We start from the raw sequence: 23527 nt of genomic DNA on the forward strand, positions 1-23527 counted from the left end.
AAAAACATTTTCTCTTTTCTGCAGGTTTTCACGTATAGCCCTTAATAACCAAGAGGATTTGTCCATGGATAAAGAGCTATAGGCTATCAGATTCTGCAAGTTCCCAGTAATTTTTGTTATGTTATCCCTTTAAAACCAGAAATAAAGGCCTTTAAGTGTTTGGAGGCAAAGCCAGTCATCGAGTCGCCTATGGCAAAAGTCAGAAAGCAGAAAATGGTGACTGCTGTAGTATTCCCTTCCCCTCGTTTACGTATCTGCCACCCCCACCATCCCTGACACAGGACAGAAAGTGCCTTTTCCACTAATGGGACACAGGGAGAAAATCAAAAAGTGATACTCAAGTGTGAAGCCCTTCAGGTGATCCCAGAGTTCATAGCTCTGACATACTGCATCTTCAGACCCACTGGAGAGAGACAGGAAGTGAGGGAGCAGGGGTGAGGGTCTGTGCCCAGGGTACCCACATGCCAGGAGACCCTAATGCTGTGCCCTAGGTACCCACATGCCAGGAGACCCTAATGCTATGCCCAGGGTACCCACATGCCAGGAGACCCTAATGCTGTGCCCAGGGTACCCACATGCCAGGAGACCCTAATGCTGTGCCCTGGGTACCCACATGCAAGGAGACCCTAATGCTGTGCCCTGGGTACCCACATGCCAGGAGACCCTAATGCTGTGCCCTGGGTACCCACATGCCAGGAGACCCTCAGTGCTGTGTGGGTTACTGAGGCTCGCTCTCTAAGTGCCCAGGTCCAAGCTTGCTCTGTGTTTATTATTATTTATGTTGTGGAAGGAGGAGTGTTTGCCACATGTGCGTGCGCCCACAAAAGCCAAAATGTTGGACCCCCTAGAACTGGAAATACAGGTGATTATGGGCCTCTCAACCTGGGTGCTGGCAACCAGACTCAGGCCTCTGGAAGAACATTACTCACCCTAAACCCCCTGAGCTTTTGTCTGTCTAGACCCTTGTTTTGTTTATTCATTTTAGCATTTTACTTGTTTGGCAGTAGATGACTGTGTGTATGAGAACACATGCACAGAAGCCAGAGGAGAGGCCACTGGGTGTCCCGCTGTATCACTCACCACCGTATTTCCTTGAGACAGGCTTTCTCTCTGAGGCTGGAGCTAAGCTGTCCCCAGCAAGGGATACCCCTGTCTCTGACGCCACAGCAGTAGGGCACAGGGACACACGCAGCCACATGCAGCTTTTTATGTAGGTGCTGGCGACTTTAACTCAGACCCTCATGCTGCGTCAATAGTTTTTACAAAATGCAATCGTTTTTACAGGTGAGCTATCTCCCTCATTCATTCATTCATTCATTCATTCATTCATTCATTTCACGTGTTTGGGTATTTTCCTGAATGTCTATGTGCACGCCTGGTGCCTAAGAAGGCCAAAAGGTGTCAAATCCTCTAGAACATGAGTTCCACATATTTGTGAGCCACCCTGTGAGTGCTGAAAAGCAAACCTGTGTTCTCTGGAAGAGCAGCCAGCATCTCAGTGTGTGGTGAGAGCAGTCTTTAACTCTTCTGCCACCTCTCCAGGTGACATCACCTCTGCCTAAGGTGGCTTTCCGCACCGACTCCCTGCGTGGCTCTCCACATCCACACTCATCTTATCGAGGGATAAGCTCCAGAAACATACTGGGTCTAACGCATGAATCAGAAAGGTCCATGTCACTCTAGACCTTGTCAGCAGCAGGACAGAGCTGTAGCCAAGTGAAGTATTAAGCTCTGTCATATCTCTACCCAGTTCACCCAAGGGACCTGGCAGACTGCAGCAGAGGTGAAAGGACACAGTCAAGGAAAGAGCCAGCGAGGGAGAAGCAGGGCCGTGCAGGATGGCTGTCTTGGGTGTGTGCAGGAGGTCACAGGGCTGATTGATTTTTTTTTTTCTTACTGTTTCCCAGCATCTCAGTGTGTGGTGAGAAAAATATGAACACTGTCTGGCTAGGAGCCTGAGCTCTGGCCTCTGAGTGAATCTGCCAATGAAAGGCAATCTTGGGAGCCTGTGGCCCCTAGCTCCCCATTCACAGTGCTCTGTGCCTCCTCACCCAGAACCTCACAGAGATAGTTGGCTTTAGAGAAGGCAGGTCTTAGAGCCTCTCCCTCCCAGGGACTCTGGGGAACACCTCTGGGCCAGGCTGAGCCCTTACCTGTGCTCCAAACTCACACATCACCCATCACAGGAGCTGTGGCAGGCACCTCCACAGGAGACATTTCAGGCTCAGGATGGGGCCAATGACAGCCCAGCACAGTACAGGATTTATGCACAGACAAGAGGCAAGCTGGCTTTGCCCTACCCCCTTAGCTAGGCCACTCCTTGTGAAGGTTGGGGCTGCTGTTCAGCAGGACGCACCAGCCTGGCATTCACAAAACCCTGCCTTCTGTCCTGCCTATAATCACCTCACTCAGAGGTGAAGGCTGAAAAGTCAGATTCAAGGTCATCCTAGGCTACATAGCAAGTTAAAAACCACCCTGGGAGAAATCCTGTTTCAAAAGGGGAGGGGGCAATTTTGGAAAAGTTATTTCTACATTTTAAAATTTCAGGCAGTGTGTAGTTTACATAAAAGTCCAGATAGCCACCTTCTTTGGAAGAATTGGAAATTTACATGGTGTGTGTGTGTGTGTGTAAGGGGGGGGGAGGTCTTACACTGAAGGTCCCAGCCCCTGATATCTCTCAGGGCCCAGGGTATCACACTGTGTTTTCCTGACAGAACAGAAGACTTTTCTAGCCTCCAGGTCTCTGTGGAGTCAGGCAAGCCTCTTAGTTCTTCCCACCCTTCCCACCCTCTTTTACTTGCTTTACCAGCCAAACTTGTAGGGTGTGTGATCTCTACCAGTGGGATCCACAGAAAAATCTGGGAAAAAGCAGGGAAGCCACTCTCTGACACCGCAGTGCACTAACCAGAGCACTTCCTTTTTCACTCTTGTAGAAATCACAGTGTCACTGCTTAGAGAAGAAAGTTTGATGAAGGCCATCATGCGGTGGCCTCTTTGCAGAATGAATGAGACAGTTTCTAAAGGCAAGCAGCTAAATCTCTGCTGCTGCTCTCGGGGACGTGCCGGGAGGGTCAAGGGATGCAGACTCTCAGTGACTAGTGGGTCCCAAGAGTTCCACTATGCTATGCTTTCCCTCTATGCTGGAACTCCTGAGAAGCTCAAGCTAAATGTGCTGTGCTGTGACAGAAGTCTTCCTGCTGTCGCTTTGATTTGGCATACATCCTGATGTTGGTCTAGTACTAGCTACTTTTGTTATAGGGCTTCAGGGCTTGTCTCTCTGGTGGTGAGCTTCAGTTTTCAGAGGGATACAGATGTATGCTGGGAGCAGCAAGCCCCTAGAAGTCTGTGGGTAAGGATGGAGTTAATCCTGAAAGCAGTGAGCCCCTGGTGGTCTGCCAGGTGTAGCCCTATGTTACAGAGTAGGAGCTCCTTGGAATGACTCCTGAGTAGAGCAGGCTTCTGCACTTGACCTTCTGAGAGGCCCCTGTGGAATCCCCTACATAGACTCAAGCCGGTTCCATAATTCCAAAAGGGCAAATGCTTTTTAACCTGGAACACTTTTATTGTAGTCAAATACCCAGAAGGCACCACCGGCCCCTGCCTTCTTGGAAGATTAAAAAAGCTTCAGCCCAGGCCCCAGTGTCCCTATCTGCACACTGTGCTGTCTCTCACCGCCCTCAGTGTCAAGGTCTTAGTCCTCTTTTAGAATCTTTGATTTCTGGTTTGAACTCAGAAAGAAACTCAGTCCATCCACTGGGTTCTACTAAAACCTCCACTTATATCATGAAAGGAAGTTGAATTCATAATCAGGATCACTTGCCCCTCCCCTTTTCCTTCATCCTACCATGTCCAGATTCCTGTACCCCAGCAGAACTACCAGCCCCATATGCTCAGGGCAATTTTCTCCCTACCAGAAGAAGGTCAGAGCCAGCATACCAATGTGACCAGGGGACGTAGCATTAACATGTCCTGCATTCCTCACAACAGTATCAGATAAGATTAGCTTCAACTACATAGAAAATGCTAGAAGGGAGATTGATGTTGCTCTCCAGTGAAAGCTTCATGAATATGGGTAAACAAGGGCTCCGTGAGGCATCAGGGACCCTGCTCCTCTCCACTCAGTGTTCCTCCTTCCCTCATAAAGAGTTCCCCCTCTTAGCCTAGGATGACTGCTGGACTTCTGTCATCCGTGTTCCAGGAAGCAGAATAGAGGATGTACCTACCCTCTTTCCTGTTGAAGAGGCTTCTTGGAAATCCCACATGCCACTTTGATGTCTGTCTCATGGCCACAACTGTTACAAGGCCATGCCTAGTGGCCAGGTCCTGTAACTGCAAGTGAAGGGAGAAATGAGTAATAGAAATAGCTGGCTATCTCAGAAAGACGTCCACAGGGTCTAGCTGCTTATGTAGTGAAAGCTGTTACCCAGGAACACCGGGCATCTTTGCAGTCGGGTTTCTCATGCACTGCCTGAGCAGAACAGACGTGGTGGGTATAGGGGGAAAACCTTTGCCCAAGCTGGCAGCTAGCACTCAGGCCCTGAAGGGGCAGGAAGGGACATGTACCAAAAGAAAGGGGGCAAAGGGGACCTGCAGTCTGCAGGAATGGCCCAACAAGTGCCGAGGACTGAAGGCCAGCCTGGGCTGCTGGAAGGAAGCACTGAAAGCAGAGGTAAACAGGAACGGACTCATCCCACGTCTCAAAGCCAGAGTGGACAGAACTTGGACTTGAACCTGGGCTCCTGACTCCATGCCCAGTATTCCCTCTGTCAGTGGGCTTAAAGTGGGAGGCTGACCTTTTGGTAGTAATTTTGTTCTTGACAAATGCCATAGAGCTATTCATTCATTCACATTCCCTAGATCATGGCAGAATGGAATAGAAGAAGACAGGAAGGCTCTGGGCTGCCCATGCAGCTCAGAGATCCTGCAAAGCCTGGGGATGTCTTGCTGTTGGCATGGGTCCTCCTGCCTGATCCCTGCTCTGGGAAACTTTGCCCAGGTCTCAAGAACTCACAGGGAGAAAGCTTGAGAGACCAGAGTGGCTCATAGTGGGTGGGCCTGAGTGTGCCCAGCACCCAAGAATCCTATTTCTCCTCTGCCCTCTTCTTTCCTGGTTTGAAACAATGTTCTTAGGGCTGGAGATACACAGTGCTTGTCTAGGATGTTCAGAACCCTGGATTTAATCTCAACACCACATAAACTGGGCACAGTGGTGCCACAAGTCCTCAGGGAAGTAGAGACAGGAGGATCGAGTTCAAGATATTTCCAGATGTTTCCAGCGCGGTCAAGGCCAGTTTGAGATACATCAGGACCCTATGTCAAAATAATAATGACTCATGGTAAGGAGCTTAGAAAATTCGGACAAGCCTCTAAAAGACAATAAAAGCCTACTCTAAACCTACCCACTCCTCTCAGGCTCAGCCCCACCACTGTTCGCTCTGCTCTGGACAGGGGTGAGGGAAAGCCTGCAGTCTTCTCAGTGGAGTATAGAGACATGCTTTCACTCAATTCCTCACTTGCCACATCTCGAGCACTCCCCTAAGCACTTAATCTTCCCTTCCACTGGCATGTTTGTCAACTGGAAGCTTTCATCAATGGCCTGTGTCAGAATCCACTGGCTTTCCTCCAGTTCTGGAGATACCCACGTCTTACATCCCCCATGCTACACCCTTTCACCAGCATTCACACCCCCCACCCCCCACGCCTTAATCCCCGCCCCCCTCCAGTGACTCTAGTTCCTACACACTGACTGGGCCCAAAGGCTTGCAAATCCCCACAGCCTTTGGTACACATCTAAGAGCTGTTCTTGAGACAGACACAGGGCGAGCCAATCTTGTCATCAGCAGAGAAGACCCTGGGGAGCCTGTGTGCCTGTTACCCTTCCCATAATCTCTGGCTTGTCTATGTGTTTGCAAAGACTTGGCAGTCCTTGTGAGTTGACATAGACCCAGAAGGCCTCTGGCATCCCTGCTGCAGTTAGCTCATCCAGAACTGCCTTGCTGGGATGAAGCAAGAATTCTGAGGTCCAGGGTTCTTCACCTGCCGTTCCTCTAGTACCCACCATTCCATTCTTTACCATGCTATTCCCCTGGGGTTCCTCTAGTACCCACCTAATCCCTCAGTATGGCAAGTTAGTGTGGAAGAGAACCCCTTGAAATTGCAACATACAGAGAGGATGAAGAAGGAGGGGGGATTCAAGCAGCAGCACGGCAGGGGTTGGGGGGGGATGCATTCTTAGCACCTCTACTCAGTTTATGCTGCAAAATAGGACAGGGTTAGAACCAACAAGCCAATGACATTTCAGTGCCCAGGTCCTACCCGATAGAAGGAAAGAGCCACCTCCTGCAAGTTGTTGTCTGACCTTTGTAGGCATGCGCTAATTACATGTAAATTTTATTACTAGTCCATTGATGCTGACCCCCAAATTAAAGACCTTCCTTTTACCTTCTTTTCAAAAGAGCATCCTGGGTACAGAACCCAGGGCCACCTACATATGCTAGGCAAGGGCTGTGCCACTAAGCTCCACCCACCCAGCAAAGAACATTAGTATCCTAGCTCATCCCTCGTGAACTGCACTCTAAATATGGGACAGTGTCTTTAGAGACAGATCCCCCAGGGTCCCAGCTTGTCACTCATCATTTTCATTCAGGAGCACACAAGTTCATTTGCAACACTGTTCCAATACTCAGCTTGTTTGTATGTGTGATAAATTGGCGGCTTGGGTAAAGCCACCTGACATTTTGATTTGTTACAGGGTAATTCATTTTTGAGGCAAGTAAACAGCTTGTAAACTCAGGGGTTTACCACTGTACTGATTAAGAAATAAGCAGCAATAAAGTTCACTGCAAAGCTGTGGCTGATTGTCCCTGTGGAATTCTCCTAAGCAGTGTTAGGAATCTGTCAGATATTCTCTGTTTCCTCTGCTGGCTTTTCCTGCCAGTCAGTCAGTCTCTCAGTGCAGCCTCATGGGGTCTGGAACCTGGTGGTACTGCCAATTCCACTGTAACATCCATCTGAGGTACACAGTAGGTGAGGGCAGCAAGCACTGACCACCAGGCCCCAGCCACCTGCTGTTGCCATGACACATGTCACCTGCCCCCTAGAGCCTGGCCCAGGGTATCAGTGAGCTTGGTCAGTTGATAACAATAGTTCTTCATGAACATTAGTATATAAATCGCTCCTCCTTGGCCAAGTATACTACTGAGTCTACAGGGAAGGAGTGTATAGAGCAAGAGGTCCTGTCTAGAGTGAAGAGAAGGAAGTCAGAAGGTGTAGGGCTTTGCCTGGACCCTCCACTGACCAGTAAGCTTCCCAGAGGCAAGAACCTTCTCTACCCTTTGTACTGCATGGAGCCATACACACTGCCCCCGTAGAAAACCAGAGCACAGCATTTTATGCTTTTCAGACAACATGGTCTCCATGGCAGTGACTCTACTCTGTAAGCCAGTTGCATTTAAACCAAGTTCCAAATCCTTGCCCTCCTTTTCTGTTTGTTTTTGTTTGTTTGTTTGTTTTACAAGATTTATTTATTATTATATGTAAGTACACTGTAGCTGTCTTCAGACACTCCAGAAGATGGTATCAGATCTCATTATGGATGGTTGTGAGCCATGTGGTTGCTGGGATTTGAACTCAGGACCTTCACAAGAGCAGTCAGTGCTCTTAACCACTGAGCCATCTCTCCAGCCCCTAAAACTTTACTTGATGAGTTAGTTACAACTTGTGCTGCTGTGGCAAGCAGCTTAAGGAAGGTAGATTTAGGCTCATGGTTTAAGGGGATACAGACCATCATGGTGGAGAAGGCCCAATGACCAGAGGATCTGGTGGCTTTTCACATTGCGCTCACGGGCAGGAAGCTGAGAGGAATGCTGGGGTTCCTCTTGACTTCTCCTTTTTCTAGCATTGAATGGTGCACCCATGTTCAGGGTGGGTCTTCCCTCTCGGAGAACACCTCACAGACAGACCCGGCTGTTCCCATGGTGATTCCAACTCTAGTCAGATTTGCCATCACACTTCCCTGACAGGCAGTGGCCATCTTCTACCTTCCTATGTTCTGTGGAAATAAGGCTAGTCCCGGAGAGCCTTCTGGAGGAAGTGTTAGCAGGAGCTAGACCAGGAGGTTCCAGCAGTGCAGGACTGGGGCCAGCTAGGCTGAGTGTGCTCACTGAGAGTGGCCTGGACCGTCAGAGTACCCCTTCTGCTAAAGGATTTGTCCCTGACCCCATCTCACCTCAGAACAGCTTCTGGATGAAGGGGCCGAGGCGATGTGGTCTGCAGAGCACCAGTTCCTGGGGCTGAAGCAGAGCCCATATGTCTGCATGGGCTGGTGGGATTACTAAAGCATTTATTCCTTGGGAATTTTCATGTTTGTAGAGGATAAAATCAGATGCATCCGCCCTTGGGGGGGGGGGCAGAAGCCCCAAGTGTGGAGAGCATGAGGCAGGGGGCAGCTCCTGGGTCATCAGCAAGACTGGGCTTTGTTATAAAGAGGGACCTTTGGGCGTTGGTTATCTGTTTTTGTTGTTTCTTTTTTTAAGATAAAAATCTCACTATATAGACTGAACCAGCCTCAAATTCAGATTATCTGCCTCCCTCTGCCTCGTGAACGTTGAGTGCTGGGATAAAGGTGTGCACCAGCACACTCAGTGTAAAGAACACTCTTAAAGTTAAAATTTGTTTTTACTCTCTGTGAGTTGGTTTGCCTACATGACTGTGTACCATGTGTGTGCACTACATGTATGTGTCTGGTACCTGCAGAGGCCAAAGAGGACCTGAGATCTTCTAGCATTGGAAGCTCAGGTGAGGTTCTGAGCGGCCATGTGTTCCTAACTGCTCAGTCATCTCTCCAGTCAGCAAAGAGCACTTTTAACAGACATTGCTATGTCCCCTGCCTGTGCTGGGCCTGCTGGGAAGTGTCTCCCCATCTTCCTCATGGTTGAGGCCATGAGGGTGAACAACCAGAAACAGACCGAGGGGCCACTTACCTGCTGCTGAGAAGTGGGTTTCACCATGCAGAGCTTAGTATCTCTAAGTCTGGGAGCGAGGCCCCTTCCCGTGTTGTGTGGCCACAAACCACAGAGCCTCCACATCTGTGAGTGACTCTGAGGTGGGCTGTTGATGAGTGTCGCTGAGCTCTTCAGCAGAGCCCTCGTTACTCCTAACCCTACCTTGCCAAGACTGCCAAGGCAGAATGGGTTCTGGAAGGGGAGACTCCGAGCAGGCTCTCAGTTGCTGGTCTCTGTAATACATTTGCCTCAAAGCATATCTAGCCACTGTGATGACCACAACAGGCACCATAGCCTTGCCTTGGCCTGGTCAATGGCAGCTGTTTCTGAAAACGGCTTCATACATGCCCAGATTAGCCCCTGACCAGAGAGATCAGCTCATTCTGGCAAACATGCCAAGGCTCACATAGAGAACAGACCAGTCAAGTTGTCTTGATATTAAAGCCCCCATGCTGCCCCTGAGGCAAAAACTGGCCTCCCAATGTCTCTAACTCAGTATGGAGGTGGCCCTCCTGCAAAGCCTTCCATCACTCTTCTTTTTGTTGTTGTTGTTGTTTTGTTTTTCGAGACAGGGTTTCTCTGTGTAGCCCTGGCTGTCCTGAAACTCACTCTGTAGACCAGGCTGGCCTCGAACTCAGAAATCTGCCTGCCTCTGCCTCCCAAGTGCTGGGATTAAAGGCGTGCGCCACCATGCCTGGCCCATCACTCTTCTAATTAATGGTGTTGCTCTGTTGTCTTGCAGGCTTTGCTGTGGCCCAGTGCATAAACCAGCATAGCTCTCCATCCCTGTCATCACCGTCGCCACCGTTTGCCAGTGGGAGCCCTGGTGGCAGTGGGAGCACCAGCCACTGTGACTCAGGAGGCTCTTCCTCTGCACCTTCAGCAACCCAGAGCCCGGCAGGTATTGGCCATGAGACGTGGGGGACTTTGGGAGGCCCTTTGGGACCCTGTGACCCCTTGTTTCAACGATGACCTCTGACCCACAGCTCCTCTTCATGGTGTCTGAAAGATACTGCCACTCAGTGGTGCTCTTTATGGTGGAGCAAGATGGCATTATCTGCCAGCTGCATTCACACTTACCTTGGATGGTGTGCTCTGCTCTGCTGTGACCACAGAGCTATAGGGAGTGGCACCAGCTAAGCCCAGCCTAAGTGGCATCACTGTGTGTGTCACCTGGAGAGGTCTCTCACAGATGCTTGTGTGAAGCCTGGGAGAAGGAAAAGTCATCCCCCTAGTTGGGCTCCAGCGTGCAGGCTTCCCCTCTCAGGGTTTGGTACTGTCCAGATGTCCTCAGGAGCACCCCTACCAATCTAAGGGAGTTCATTAGGACAGAGCAAGGTCACCTCTTGCCGTTCTTTAACATACACCAGTTTCAAAGGCCATAAAAAGAGTCCATTAAGAGGAGTAAGACTGTAATGCCTCAGCCCACCTCCACCTGCCTTGTCATGGGCTCTTATAAGCAGCTTGCACACAGGTTTCTGTCTGTTCTGCATCAAGTCCCAAGGAACAGACATCAGGTATGGTTCCTGATTAGCATAGCCCTAAATGCAGCTAAAGTAGGGGAAAGCCCAGTGTCCCCAGGCAGTACAGGGCTTCACACACAGCAACACTGCCCCACGATCCACATGTCTCTAGCCTGTACCCTCTCTGTGCCCTTATCTGTGCCTCCAAGGTCTGATTAGAGCCCTGCCCAGCATAACTCGCAGGGTGCCTATCCGTGAAGAACCATGACGAGAGACACACCTGCCAAAGGCCCTGGTACTCTTCCCACCCCAGGCTCCAGTGTCTTCCTAGATATTATACTTCCCTCGCTGACACTTTCAGTTTCCTCTTCCTGGTAGTTGATTAAGTCACCCTTGTACCCATTCCTGTGACTTAGGGGATCCTTGCCCACCTGTGATACCCTACCCCCACAAGGTACTTGTTCCCATCCCCAGTTGTTGTCACAAGGCCCAGACAGGAAGGTCACCCTCAGGCTCACCTCACTGGAACCTCTTCCAATACACTGTCAGATCCTCTACTTGCCCCCAGGCTAGTGGGGAGTAACATCTGGACTCCCTTGTGGGTTAGCTACCGATTGAAGCAGTTGCTGAGCTACCTCCAGAAGCACAAGGAGGAGATGCAGAGAGAGCGTGCTTCAAAGCCAAGGCCAGCTCCAGAATCCTATTTTTGGTCTCACCTTGCTCTGGGACAGGAGTGCAGGGTTGTTTATCCAGGTGCTGTGTTCATGTACTTGCTGACATGCACATTTCTGTGTCTACATCTGAGCCCAGACACCTGTTTGCCAGCACTCCTAGGGCAGAAGATCTTTTCTACATAGTATAGACACCTTTCTTCCATTTTTAAGGAGGCAGAGCCAGCATCTACGTGAGCAGGTAGCCACACACTTCTCTGCCTAACACTAAAACCAAGAGAAGCCTTGCACTGTCCAAATCAACCCTATGACACGTGCTCATTATTTCTACCTTGGCCTCCCTCAGCCCCCATCCCTACCATTCCCTGCCCAGTGCCAACAACATGTCTTTGAATCTCACAAATCCAGGGGCCATTAGCCTGCTGTCAGCTGGCCAGGCAGTTCTAGTGAGTAAGCCATAGTCAGGGTCTCTGAGGTGCCCGCTCCCTCCCCGCATCCCGGCAGGCACACCAGCCCCATTTTTTATGTGACGTGACAGTAAAAGCCTGAGCCTGGCTACCCATCCACCTCTGTCCACTCCACAATAGCTCACCTCTTTTAGAGAAGCTGACCTGGCCAAGAGCCCTGCTTCACTCTCGGGGAGGGAATCAGGTATTCTGAGACATGGCTGTTGGTCCTGAGAAGAGACTCCTGGGGCCCACGAGCATCTCCTCATCAGTGTTCCAGTGTAGGTTATGCCTTCGACCCAGAACCAAGTGCATGCTTTGTTCCTGAAGGTCCAGCCTAGCCAGACTGTGCCTCCCACACCTATTCCCTATCGGGCTGCGCCAAAGACCACGTGCCGGAGTTTGACACTAGCTCTAAGTGCTAGCCCAGTATTTAGGAAGCAGAGACTAGCCTACTGGCCAGTTTTTATACCTGACAAGGGCTGACACCATCAACTAGAGGTGCTGTCCTCAGCTAACCAGCTGCTAGTTAGATGAACCTGAGGAGCCAGGCTGGACAGCAAGCAGATGCGGCGAATGACGCAGCATGGCTTTGCCAAGAGTCCATTTGTCCTCAGAGTAGTTTTGAGGGCATGGTACTGACTCAGAGCACTGCTGACATTATATTTACTGAACCTCCCAGAGGCCGGGGAGCTGCCTAAGATAGAGAACAACTGCCAGGCTCCTGTAAGCAAGGAAAACAAACTCCAGAGACTCAGAGACACCAGTGTCCACTGCAAGGCCAAGTGTCTGTACAGGAAAGGATTGATGCCAGCAAGAGGCCATTTTCCCACGGCTGCTCCAAGTCATACTCAAATGTATACAAGGGGCACATCACAAAAGTACAGCTGGTGTAAGTGTTAGGGCTGGGTAGTTTGATAGGGCAGCTCTAGGTCCCAACACCTTTCTATCGATTTCAAGACAGCCAGAAGAACAGATTGGAATGTTCTTGAAAACGAAGAAACACTGTGTGTCTGAAGTGATGACCATACAGATAGCTTACCAAACCCCACAGGTAACAGACCTGCCTTGCACCAGTTAAAGAACGACTGAAGACTCATGTATTTCTAGCATTTCACATGGCCTGCACCTCATGGTCAGTGTGGGCTCCTCCCCAGCCCATACATGGTCACCCCATGTATGTATACCCTGCATGGTGTCCTAGGGCTGGGCACCTTGCCTGGGTGCATTACATCACACCTCCTCCCTGAAGCTTTCCCTACTCTCCTCTATTGGAAAGCGTAACAGTTCTGACAGATGATGTTACTTACCTGCCATGCTGCCATTAGCAGGTGGGAGAAAAATGTGAACCGTATCTTTGGTGACTGCGTAGCCATGTTCTGCCTTCTAAAACAACCCAGCAGAGTATGGGACATGCCCCTGAGTCTTCCTGGGTACCCCAGAGGGATACCATGGGCCCAGATCAGAAGTTTGAGTCCTGACTGTACCAACTGTCTTACAGCCACCCTTTATCATACACAGTCGCCTGTGGACCCAGCTCCAAAGCCATGGTCCCACTCAGGAGCCTGGGACTCACATAGTCCAGGTAGCAGATGGTTGGGCCTCATGGGTCCCAGTCTGAGGAAAGCACAGAAGAACCCAGACAGCCATATTCTCTTCTGATTTAGGGTTATCCCCAAACTAAGCATGAAGCCGGCCGAGGCTGGAGGGATTACGTGTGCATCTGCTTTGTCCCGCTAACTGACCTCATACTTTCTGTCTGGGTCTGAAAGAGACCCACATGTACCCCAGGGTGGGCATTCTCTGTTTCTTGTGGAGAGCTTCATGAAGCCTGTGCTCCCAGGCATCAGTGGTGCAGGTTGCCCATCTTGGTTAGGTAGCCTTGAGACCTGACCCAAGACATTCCTCTGCTAGACGGGCCCTTTCACTGGCTGCTCTCAGGCTTCTCCCTGGACCTTCACTGTGCTGTCTTTTTCTAGGTAGATGGGTTTGTGCTGAGTTCCTACCATGCACAGACATTAGGGACACCAAGTGACCAAGCAGGTTTTCACAGATGAACAGATCACCACAGAGGCATCTGTGCAGTTGAAACCCACAATGAGGGGCCAGGCAGGGGCTCCACCAGCTGGCACAGACCAGCTATAGAAAGCTCTTGTATTCCTAGAGACAAGAGGGAGTATGCTGCAATCCAGGGGCCCCTAGAACAGGCGTCTGAGGCCCATACAGGTCAGCCTGTGTCCATCCCTCTATCTTGTTAGAAGCAAGTAGATTTGTTTTTCCCATCTCCCTAAAGCTTCCCTGCAAACCCCACCCTTCTGAGTATAGAAGGGAGGCAGTCTGTCTTTGAGAAACAGCTCCTGTGCCTCATGGCCAAGACCTCTGACCAGAAGTGGTTTTAGAGCCTGTAGGCCCAGCTCAGATTGAGGACCACAGCCAAGAGGAAGGGTGCCCTCAGTAGTCAAGTAGTGTGCTATACCAGCAGAGCCTGCTGTATCCCCTTTCTGCTATATAAAACTGTGCATATTCCAAGTGGCTTTTTAACAAGGGCTCAAATTGGGAGCCCACAGACACCCCAAACTGAGAGAAAGCCCATACAGAATTCCAGACTGCCTCAGGAACCGGTCAGACAGTGAGTGAGTTTTGTGTTCCTGGTCAGCCTTTGTCTATCAAAGCTACACTAAAGGGTCTTGCAGGGACTTGAGTGGTCTGCTCCAGCACCCATTCACACTAAGTCTGTTTGCCCATTGCTCCTTCTTGTGTCTTATTTCTTACTTTTTGAGATTAGTCTTGCTGTGTTGCTCAGACTGGCCCAAGTGATCCCCTTGCCTCCACCTCTGAGTTCTGAGACTGCGGCCTCTGCCATGACACCCGGCTCCACTGCACTTTAACAAAAGTGCTTTTAGGTGGCCAGCCCCTCAGTGGAGAGCTTAACACCATATGTTTCTTTATCTGTCCAGGAACCACATGGCTCACATGTCTAGCTCAACTAGATGGCAAGCCTCAGCTTGACCCCTGGTGAGAAGGCAGCAGGCTGGGCCAGCACTTTCTCTGTGAAATCAAAAGCAGCAGTGTAGGAAGGAGTCAGTGGGCTCCTTATCAGAACAGTGTGGGCCCAGTGCCCTGTGCACCCTCGTGGTGCCACGTGCACACATATGAGCATGCACACTCAGTGTCAGGCCCGGTTGTATGCACTCACACTCTGTGAGTTGTTTCTGAGACAAGTCTTACCATGTAAGTCATACTAGCCTGATGTTCCTGCCTCAGCCGCCAGAGCGCTGAGATGACACTGCCAGGATGCCTGTCTTTATGGAGTCCTGATGAGAAATTGTCCCTCAGATACTGGTCCCATGATGTACCTTAGCTCCTTGCATTTCTGGCATCCACATGTGCCAGAGTTTAGAGTTTCTTTGTGAGCCTCTTTGAGGCAGAAAACAGGGAGTGTTATTGGAAATGATGCTGGAAAGAAGGTCAGGCTGCCCTTGCAAGTGTAAATGTCACCCTGTGCACTGCAGCTGCCATCCCAAGGGCTGACAGGAAAAAGAAAGGGATGGCTTCTGGGGCCCTGACCTCCTCCCCCGGCTCCCTTCCTCCCTTCAGCCTCTCTAAGCATCCTGCCTAGATTTTTACACTGAGGTTTTGATCACCCAATCCATAGACCTTTAAGGGCAGACACTTCAAGGAAGCAGTGTTGTCTTTTCTCTGATGTTTTGTGTGTGTGTGTGTGTGTGTGTGTGTGTGTGTGTGTGTGTGTGTGTGTGCGCGCGCGTGCGTGTGCACGCGCGCGCGCACATTTTGAGGTGGTAAAATACAGCCAACATAAGATGGACCAGTGACCATCCTCAGCATGGTGTTTGTGCATGCTCCCGCTGTGCTTGCTCTGTGACTTTATTCTTAGCTCCCCTCTTAGAGTTTGTCTCTGAGACCACTACCCCAAGAACACCGTGAGTCCTCCCTCTTGCTTCTGGTCCAGCTTGTGCATTCCCACTTGGCTACCAAGTGCCTAGTCTCCCCATTTCCTGCTCTGTGCCCCCCGGTGGGACTTTCCAAGTCATCCCCCCCCCTAAATACCACTGTGAGTCTAAGGCGGGTGTCAGGTCCAGCATCCAGGATTTACTTAAAACTTGAAGCAGCTCCCTCCGTGTCACTCTTGCCTGGGTCAGAAATGCTTAGTTCACTCCTGCCTGGCTCTGACCCTCTGACCACGCCCCTCCTTCCTGCAGGCATTTCCTCTGTGTTTCCCATCTTCCTGCAGGTCCCAGATAAAACTGAGAAGCAGCTTTATCCTTTTGTCCCCTGGTTTTTCTGACAAGACCAAAAGTTACCAGTGACCCAAATCTTTGCACAGGATTGAGCCTTCTCTGTTGCTAACCATATTAAGTTACAAGAGTGAGGGACTAGAGTCTGGCATGCACACGGTGTGAGCTCCACTCCCAGTCCCACATAAACCAAGCCTCGTGGTACATGCTTATAATCCCAACACTCAGGAGTTAGAGGTAGGAGGAGCCGAAGTTCAAGATTCTCCTTAGCTACATAGCAGAGTTTGAGGCCAACCCTGACTGTGAGACCCTGTCTAAAGAAGAAAGAAAAGTTGCATAAATGAACAATTTTTTTTCCTTAGCTCTCCTGACCTTGGCTCGTCTTGAGGACAGCATGGACATGTCCTGTCTACATGGTGGGCTGGCAGTCTGGGTCCCAGCTGAACTGCAGCCCACTGCAGCCACAGTCCTTCTTCCTTTGTCCTTGCTAATGCTGTGTCGGTCGCTGCTATGTCCTTTTCTTTTCCACCTCACCTTCGCCGTTCCATTGTTACAGGCTTTCTATGATCTGTCGCTGTGTTTTCCCTCTAGTCAGGAGTGGCAGGAAAGGACGCCGGCGTGTGTTCAGCCTGTCGGAGGCCGACAGTCACGGTGGCCACTGGGTTTAGTGCTTCGACCAACAGCTGCCACGGCAACTCACGCACAATCAAATCAGGCAGGTCTCCTTCAGGAGCCCCCATGGGCCCACGCTATTCCTGCCACATGTAACAGGGTTGGCATGAGCAGGGCGGGCAAGCTGGGCCTAGAGAGCACGCCATCGGATCTTAGCTTCCTCTCCCTTTCTGTCCTCGGCCCCAGCCAGTCCTTCCTGGCTTATACGAGAGTATTGCCCTTGTACAGCAATCAGGCTCTGAGCAGCCTCTCCAGAGTCAGCCCTGAGCCATGTGCCGTATGTCCACACAAATCTCTGCAATCCTGCTCACTATTGACTAGGAAATTGAAAGCTAGCAAAAGGCGGCCTAGGATGTCCTTTCCCAGGCCTTGGCCCAAGCTAAACAGTAAATGCAGCTACCAGCATCCAGGCCCAGTGTTTCCTCCTTGGTAGATACCATCTTTCCAGTGCTCCCATCACTGTAAGCATCACCAGAAGATGTGAACCGGCTCTCCTTGTCAGGGCCACTGCTGTTACCGTCCTGGGACATTCTCCTGCTTGCTGACATGTCCATGTGCTGACAGTGTGTGTTGGCAGCAGCCCTTCACTTGGCTTTCTGTTCCATAGCTGTGTGGAGCTTTGCATCAGCTTGCTACACGGAGCCCTTCCTTCCTTCCTTCCTTCCTTCCTTCCTTCCTTCCTTCCTTCCTTCCTTCCTTCCTTCCCACAGCACTTGCCTGCCATTCCAGCCTATATACAACCAGTCCACATCATTTCTGGAAGCCATCACTTACTTTACAAAGACCCCGCCCTAAAGCAGCAGATCACATCTGAGGGGTTCAGCTTCCTAGTGCTCTCACAGGCAGCGGCTGGAGGCTCGCAACCCTCCTGGGAACACAAGCTTGCTATGGCTGCCACTCTTGCTATGGTTCTCTCTGCCTCCCCAGCTCATGCCCAAACTCCTCCTTTCCAGTCCCAAGTATGTAGCCTTTAGGTCTGGAGGGCTCAGCAAAGCAGAGGTGCCAAAGGTCCAACAAGTCACCGTTGCTGCTCAAGCTTTGAGCAGAGCATGGCCTCTCTGTGCCTTCCTTGGGAAACCTGCCCTGCTTCTCGTTCTCGGCCCCCTTGTTAGATAAATTTGCTGCCCATTTTCAGGAAATAATTTCTAGTATAGACAGCAGTAGAAGGTGGGAACAAAAGAACACTCCTTTTTTTTCTATTAAAATGACTAGGGGTATCTTTAGTAGAAACCCAGCCTTTAACAAAGAGCTGCTACTTTTCCAAAGACGGCCATCTGTGTGGCATTGTTGGCTGTTTTGCTTTTTTGATGAATTTGACTGTGTTTGACCATGGTCTTCCTGCCTTCATGATTATTCCCATCTGCAAAAGCCCCACTAGAGAACCAGGAAAGAGGAAAGAACCCAGGAAGACAGCGTTTCTGCTCCCCATCACCAATGGCAAGACAATTCCGCTTTCAGTGGGGGTCATCTCCAAGCTGCCTAGGCACAGGCTTTCATGGAGGCCTTCCCAGGCAGGCTCAAACCTGTCCCAAAACTGAAAGAGGTCACTGAGCTGCCGAGTGCCACTTGGATATGGAGGGTTCACACACAGTCACAACAGGAACCTAAAGTAAGCCAGCTCAGCTCCCAAGCATGGCTTGTACAGTGGGACAAGTTAGTAGTTAGCAGAGACTGAGCGCAGCGGTGGTGTGAGCACTGCAGTCATACCGGCTCAGCTCACACCTCTGTCTCTTTTTGCACCAGTTCTCACTGACACCACAGCCCCCAAGCAAGGGTGGGCCCTAAGCCATGGGAAGTGGCTCTCTCTAGACTGCCTGCTCTCTCCTTCCTGTGTAAAGCAAGGATGCTGGGGGGAAAGGAGCTCCTGGGCAAACATTTGGCTAGCATTATGCCTGAGGCCCTGGGTTCCATCCCCAGCAGTCCAAGAAACAAAAGTAAAGCTCCTAGAAGGAACAGAACTGACTGACACTTCCATCTTCCCAGAGTCCAGAAGAAAGGCACTTGGCACGTGCTGGCCTAGCAAGCGGCATGCGCTCTCCTCCCCTGCGGCTCCCCTGCTTGCCACCATTCCTCATGTTGCCTGCTTTTATTCTGTTCTTCGTTCTTCCATCCTTTGGCTCTGTGTTTGGTTTGCTTTTCTGATTTATTTTGGCTTAAATGAGAAAACAAAATGAAGTCAACCAGAATACATTGAACTAAAACTACATCCCGTCTGCCCCGAGTCCCCTCATGCAGCTCTAGGGCTGAACAATCGCCACCTTCTGCGGAGGCCTGTTAACCCTTGGCTACAGATAGGAATGTGTAGCCAAGCCACATCCCTAGCACCTCCTCTCAGGGTCTTAAAGTCCCCAGGCTGAAGTGCTGAATGGCTCTCCCCTTGAATGTCACACATTCCTGGCTAGCATCATTGAAAAGCAAGTGGCCTGCATCTATCCAGTCTCCAAGGGTTTAATAAAGAACCAACCAACCAACAACAACAACAACTCTACATCGGGTGCTCGCTTCAGCAGCACGTATACTAAAAGTTCTATACTGGGTGGAGGCTAGCTCAGTAGTGGCCCTGGGCAAGCCCATCTGCTTGGCGGGTGCTGGCTTAGTGCCTGCAGACGGCAGAGGCTCACAACAGTGCAAGAGTTTAGAAACTAAAAAGGTCTACCTTTTTTTAAAAAAAAAAAAAAAAGCTGTTGTACTGGATTCCTTGGCAAGTATCTCCAAATATAGCCTCTGGAATAGCCTGGAGTTGTAGATATCCCCAGCCTGTTTGCTTTCAGTTTCTGTATTTACCATTAGGCGATGGTCCAGACTCTATGCCCGCACACAGAGCCTGCCCAGACCAGGTTTCACCTTCAGTATTCAGCTGTTGATTTCAGGCAAGGCCTGAGTTTTCACAAGGCAGGTACCCAAGATGCTAGCACACTGTCCCTCGGCCTAAGTTAGATGAGGCTAGCAACTTCTGGGTCCCATCAAGGAGTAGGTGGAACAGGCATGCCCCTAGCACTAGCATTCTCCGCCCTGGCTCAGTGCAGGAGTGGCAGGTGCCAGCTGAGTAGTGTCACTGGAGCTGAGAGAATCTCTGTTTTCCTTCCCACCTAGATGCCCCCACGACTCCAGAGCAGCCTCAGCCTCCCCCAGACCAGCCAGTGATTGGGAATGAAATGGACGTCAACTCCAAGGCCAGCAAGAACTCATCGGCCAGGAGCTCTGAGGGGGAAACAATGCACCTCTCCCCCAGCCTCCTCCCCGCCCAGCAGCCCACCATCTCCTTGCTCTACGAGGATACTGCTGACACACTGAGTGTCGAGTCGCTGACCATTGTCCCCCCGGTCGATCCCCACAGCCTCCGATCCCTCTCTGGCATCTCCCAGCTCCCCGCACTGCCTGCAGCAGATACGGAGACCCCAGCTGAGGGTACTGTAAACCCAGAGCCTGCAGAGCCCACAGAGCACTGAATACGCACCAGAGCTCTTCCTTTGTGTGTGCGGCCCGCTGGTAGGGACCCCCATGCATTTTGTGACAGCAAGACACACTGGGAGCACCCACAGTTCTCCGTGGACCTGGAAACTGCCCCCATACCTCTCCCTACAAGACAACAACCAAGCACTCATTTGCTCTGACCTCTCGTTGAGCAGGCTGGGATCCTAGAGATGGCCTCCTGTGTAGAGACGATGGCATTGGCCACCTCAGAGGGGTCTAGGGCCCTGTCCCTGATGCTGACAGCCACAGGGGGCAGGGCCCACTGGCACCCTCCTTCAGGCAGCTCCTTTGTCTTCTCTCCCAGTGTGCACAGAAGTGGACAAGGTTACTGTGGATAGAAACCTGTGGAGAAGCAAACCCAGACAAACATCTCTTTGGGCTATTTATTTCTGTTTTTGGCAACAGATGAAGAGATTTATTTTAAAAGAATCTATTTTGGAGGAGGGGCAAAAAGAAAAAGTCCTCAACCATAAGTCTCGGAGTCACATTAGAAGTGTCAGCTGTTAAGATTCCCTGTCCTTAGAACGTTTCCATGTTTTTAAGCTGAAGTTGTGGGTGTCACATCCTCTGTTTTCCTGAGTGATTCTTCTTTTCTCTGTCCCCAACTCTACAAGCCTGTGGAGTGATGATGTCTCTCCCTGAAACACTGAGGTACTTCAGAACAAGATGAGAGAGACCTGAGTCCGCTCAGGTCACATGGGTGAGAAGGCCGAGCCTCTGCTCTCGCATGCCCTGGATGACGCCTGCTCTCTGCTCAGGACACCACACAGGCAGGCGCAGCTCCCAGCAGGCATGCTCCCTTCTCTCTTCATCCAAGAAAGACCCATTAGCCCAGTGTCCGTGGCAGAAATCAAAGGATTTAAGGCACAGAAAGTCCTCCTCAGATATAATCTGCTTTCCAAGATGCAAGTGGATGCCCAGCTAGGTACCCAGCTGTAAAACAGGTGACCAAAAGCAGAATCCCACCCTTCCCCTCCCTCCTGCCCCGTCCTTTGCTGCTTCCACACAGTATGAAAACCCCATAGTTGTAGGCATGTGCCAGCAAGGAACAGATCTGTGCCATCGCCCCACCCTCCTCTGTACTCGCCAGCCAGGTCACTACTCCAGGCTCTGTGGCAAGGCCCTCTGTGGCTTTCCTACAGATCTGGCCTCACCCAGTTTCAGTATCCACCAAAGGCGAGCCACAAGGGTACCCCCACACATGTCACCATCTGCTCAACATTAGACCCTGACACTCTGCTAAGCTAACTTCCCTGCAGGCCCCAGTGTTCAGTTTTCCAAGGGAAAGCAGTGCTCCCTAGGAAGGTAGTGGTACCCATGTGGACGGCTTCTCTGGTCTTTAAAAGCACTCCAGTGGGCATGCTGTCAAAGACACAAGATGTTTCCTAAAACAGAAGGTTGAGTCAGGAAGTCAACCAACCTTCCGTAGAGGCAGCCACTCCAAAGGCCCTAGCAAAGAAGGATGTTCTAGGATGCTTAGCCCCTGGGAAGAGAGGAAAGTGATGGCCACTGGGACCCCACAGCCAGCCTTGGGTGTTTCTTGCTCATTTGCAGAGAGGGGTAGACAAAGAAGCAAGCTAGCCCTGTCTTCAGCACAACTGTGTACTTCGGGTTTTGAAATGACAGTTGCTAGGGCAGCATAAATGTTATACAATTCAAGTGACTCTCCACCCTGCAGTGTTGTCTCCAGAGAAAAGCCTACAGCCACCCTAACCCACCTAAACAGGTCAGGCCCATCCTTCTGTGACTAGCCTCCTCTTCGCAATCTGGAAATTTTAAGGAAGGGAAAAGATTGTGCCCATGTTGGTCAGCAAACCCTGAAAGGGCAGCTGCTGTGTAAAAGTCACCAACAACAAGCCTGTCCCCACAGCTGGCTTTTAAGGTTGCTTCCAGAGGGTTCCTGCAGCCAGGAGCCTAGGGCATACCTCCAAGTGAGCAAATGTGGACTTCCTGTGAGCAGAACTGTGGCCCTCTCACCTAGGTCTTGGTGGCATTGGGTACTACCCAGTCTTCAGGAGCACTCTGCTAACTTGGCAGCTGTGCTCTCCAGACAGACCTAGCCAGCGAGAACCTACTGGGTCTCTGTAGGACTGAGAGATCTGAGGTCCAGTAGGTCCCACAGCTCCTGACCTGGAGGTCCTAGAGTCAGCCTCCAAAATCATTAGTCCCATCTCCCAGGCCATGTCTGCCCTGGTCTCCCTCCCTTCTGCAACTGCCCCAGGGCAGACTAGCAGAGCTGGCCTCTAACCCCACACCTCAGCTGTGACCGTCACCATGGCAACATGCAGTGCTGTCTCCTCCCCGTTGGAGTCTTAGGCAGGTGGGACACTTCCCACAGGTCAGACTCAGTGTGGTGGTGAGCGCCCTCTATGGTGGAAGTGCTGAAGAGGCTTCACCTGCTACTCTACCCACCAAACACTTGCATTGGCAGGAGTTGGCTGACTGCATCCTAAGGATGGCATTGGCTTTCTCTGTGGCCTCTGACATGCAGTTGTAAATAAGGCATGGGTAAACCAAGACTGATCTTTTGTAGATGCAATAAATATATTTCACACAGTCACAATGGGCAGAAGGTTAAATGCTCCTTCCCTCCCTCAGAGCTGAAGCTGTGAGGAAAAAGGGGGAGAGGGGGCAGAACTGGGAAGGTCTGGCCAGGGAAGTGCCTGCTTCTGCCAGCAGGCCTCATACTTTGTGGGGACTGAACCTGAGGAGAGGAATGAAAGCTAGAACTTTCTTGTAATTTGAAACTTGGCAATAAAAAGCAAAACCAATGGCCCAGGAGTGTGGCCTGCTGTTCCTTGGCACCATGGTGGAGGCTATGCTACAGGGAGGGTCACCAAATGCTTTGACCTGTCAACAGTGCCCAGGTGGGACATAAGGACTAGAGACCCCACTGACATCCTCAGCTCTGCCCTATCTGGGAAGGGCTTACTCATGAAGGGGGACAGGACCTTGGGTTGCTCTGCCTTGGCTCCTTCAAACCTAGTGCTCATTCTATACCTGTGCTATGGGCTGCTGTGGGACAGGAAAGACCCAGGGACCAGGAAGGGCTCCCCACTGGGATAGTCAGGTGACACTGGTGATCACAGTTCCTGCATACACCAACGTGGAACTCCCTGGGTTCTTCTCAGCTTCTGATCCAGCTTGAGTCTATCCCAGAAATGCCTGGGGCCCTAAAAGTCTTGAGAGCAAACCCAGAAGAAGAAGCTGGACACTCTCAACCTCGATCCAAGTCTTTGCAGGAGAAGTGAAGCCCAGCCCTGTCCTGGTAGCCAGCAGAGCCTACTTCCCCTTCTGGACTGTGGTTGTCTTAATTCCTTGGAAGTCTAGCCATGATGTCTGGGCCTGGGAAGGCTCTAAAGTTCTTTGATTGGGGTTGGAGTCTGCTCACCACTGGACATCAGCCAAGGCCCACCTGCGTCCTCTCTTACCCCGCAGCAGCCCTGCCTGGGTCTGTGGACATTCACGTTTCAATAGCCTCTGACCTCAGGATGGACAGAGGCCAGGAGCGATAGTTGTCAGGGGGCTCACCTATCTCTCTGC

The 23527-nt window shown here is 51.1% G+C and overlaps 1 protein-coding gene across 5 annotated transcripts in view; it reads left to right on the top strand.

The window, feature by feature from the left end:
• Window positions 1–22776, top strand: part of Clec16a (C-type lectin domain containing 16A) — a 192380-nt gene extending 169604 nt beyond the window's left edge. For 4 of the 5 annotated variants that reach the window (XM_021209467.2, XM_029544290.1, XM_021209466.2 and 1 more), the window contains 2 exons: window positions 9745–9903; window positions 19604–22776. In XM_021209467.2, the coding sequence (XP_021065126.1) occupies window positions 9745–9903; window positions 19604–19959 (515 nt within the window). In that variant the 3' untranslated portion in view covers window positions 19960–22776. Of the gene's footprint in view, window positions 1–9744; window positions 9904–16429; window positions 16554–19603 lie in introns of all 5 variants that reach the window. The other variant, XM_029544291.1, reaches the window with a different exon arrangement.
• The last annotated feature ends 751 nt before the right edge of the window (window positions 22777–23527 follow it).

Source organism: Mus pahari, chromosome 12 (genome assembly GCF_900095145.1).
Source record: "Mus pahari chromosome 12, PAHARI_EIJ_v1.1, whole genome shotgun sequence".
Classification (NCBI taxonomy): Eukaryota; Metazoa; Chordata; class Mammalia; order Rodentia; family Muridae; genus Mus; species Mus pahari.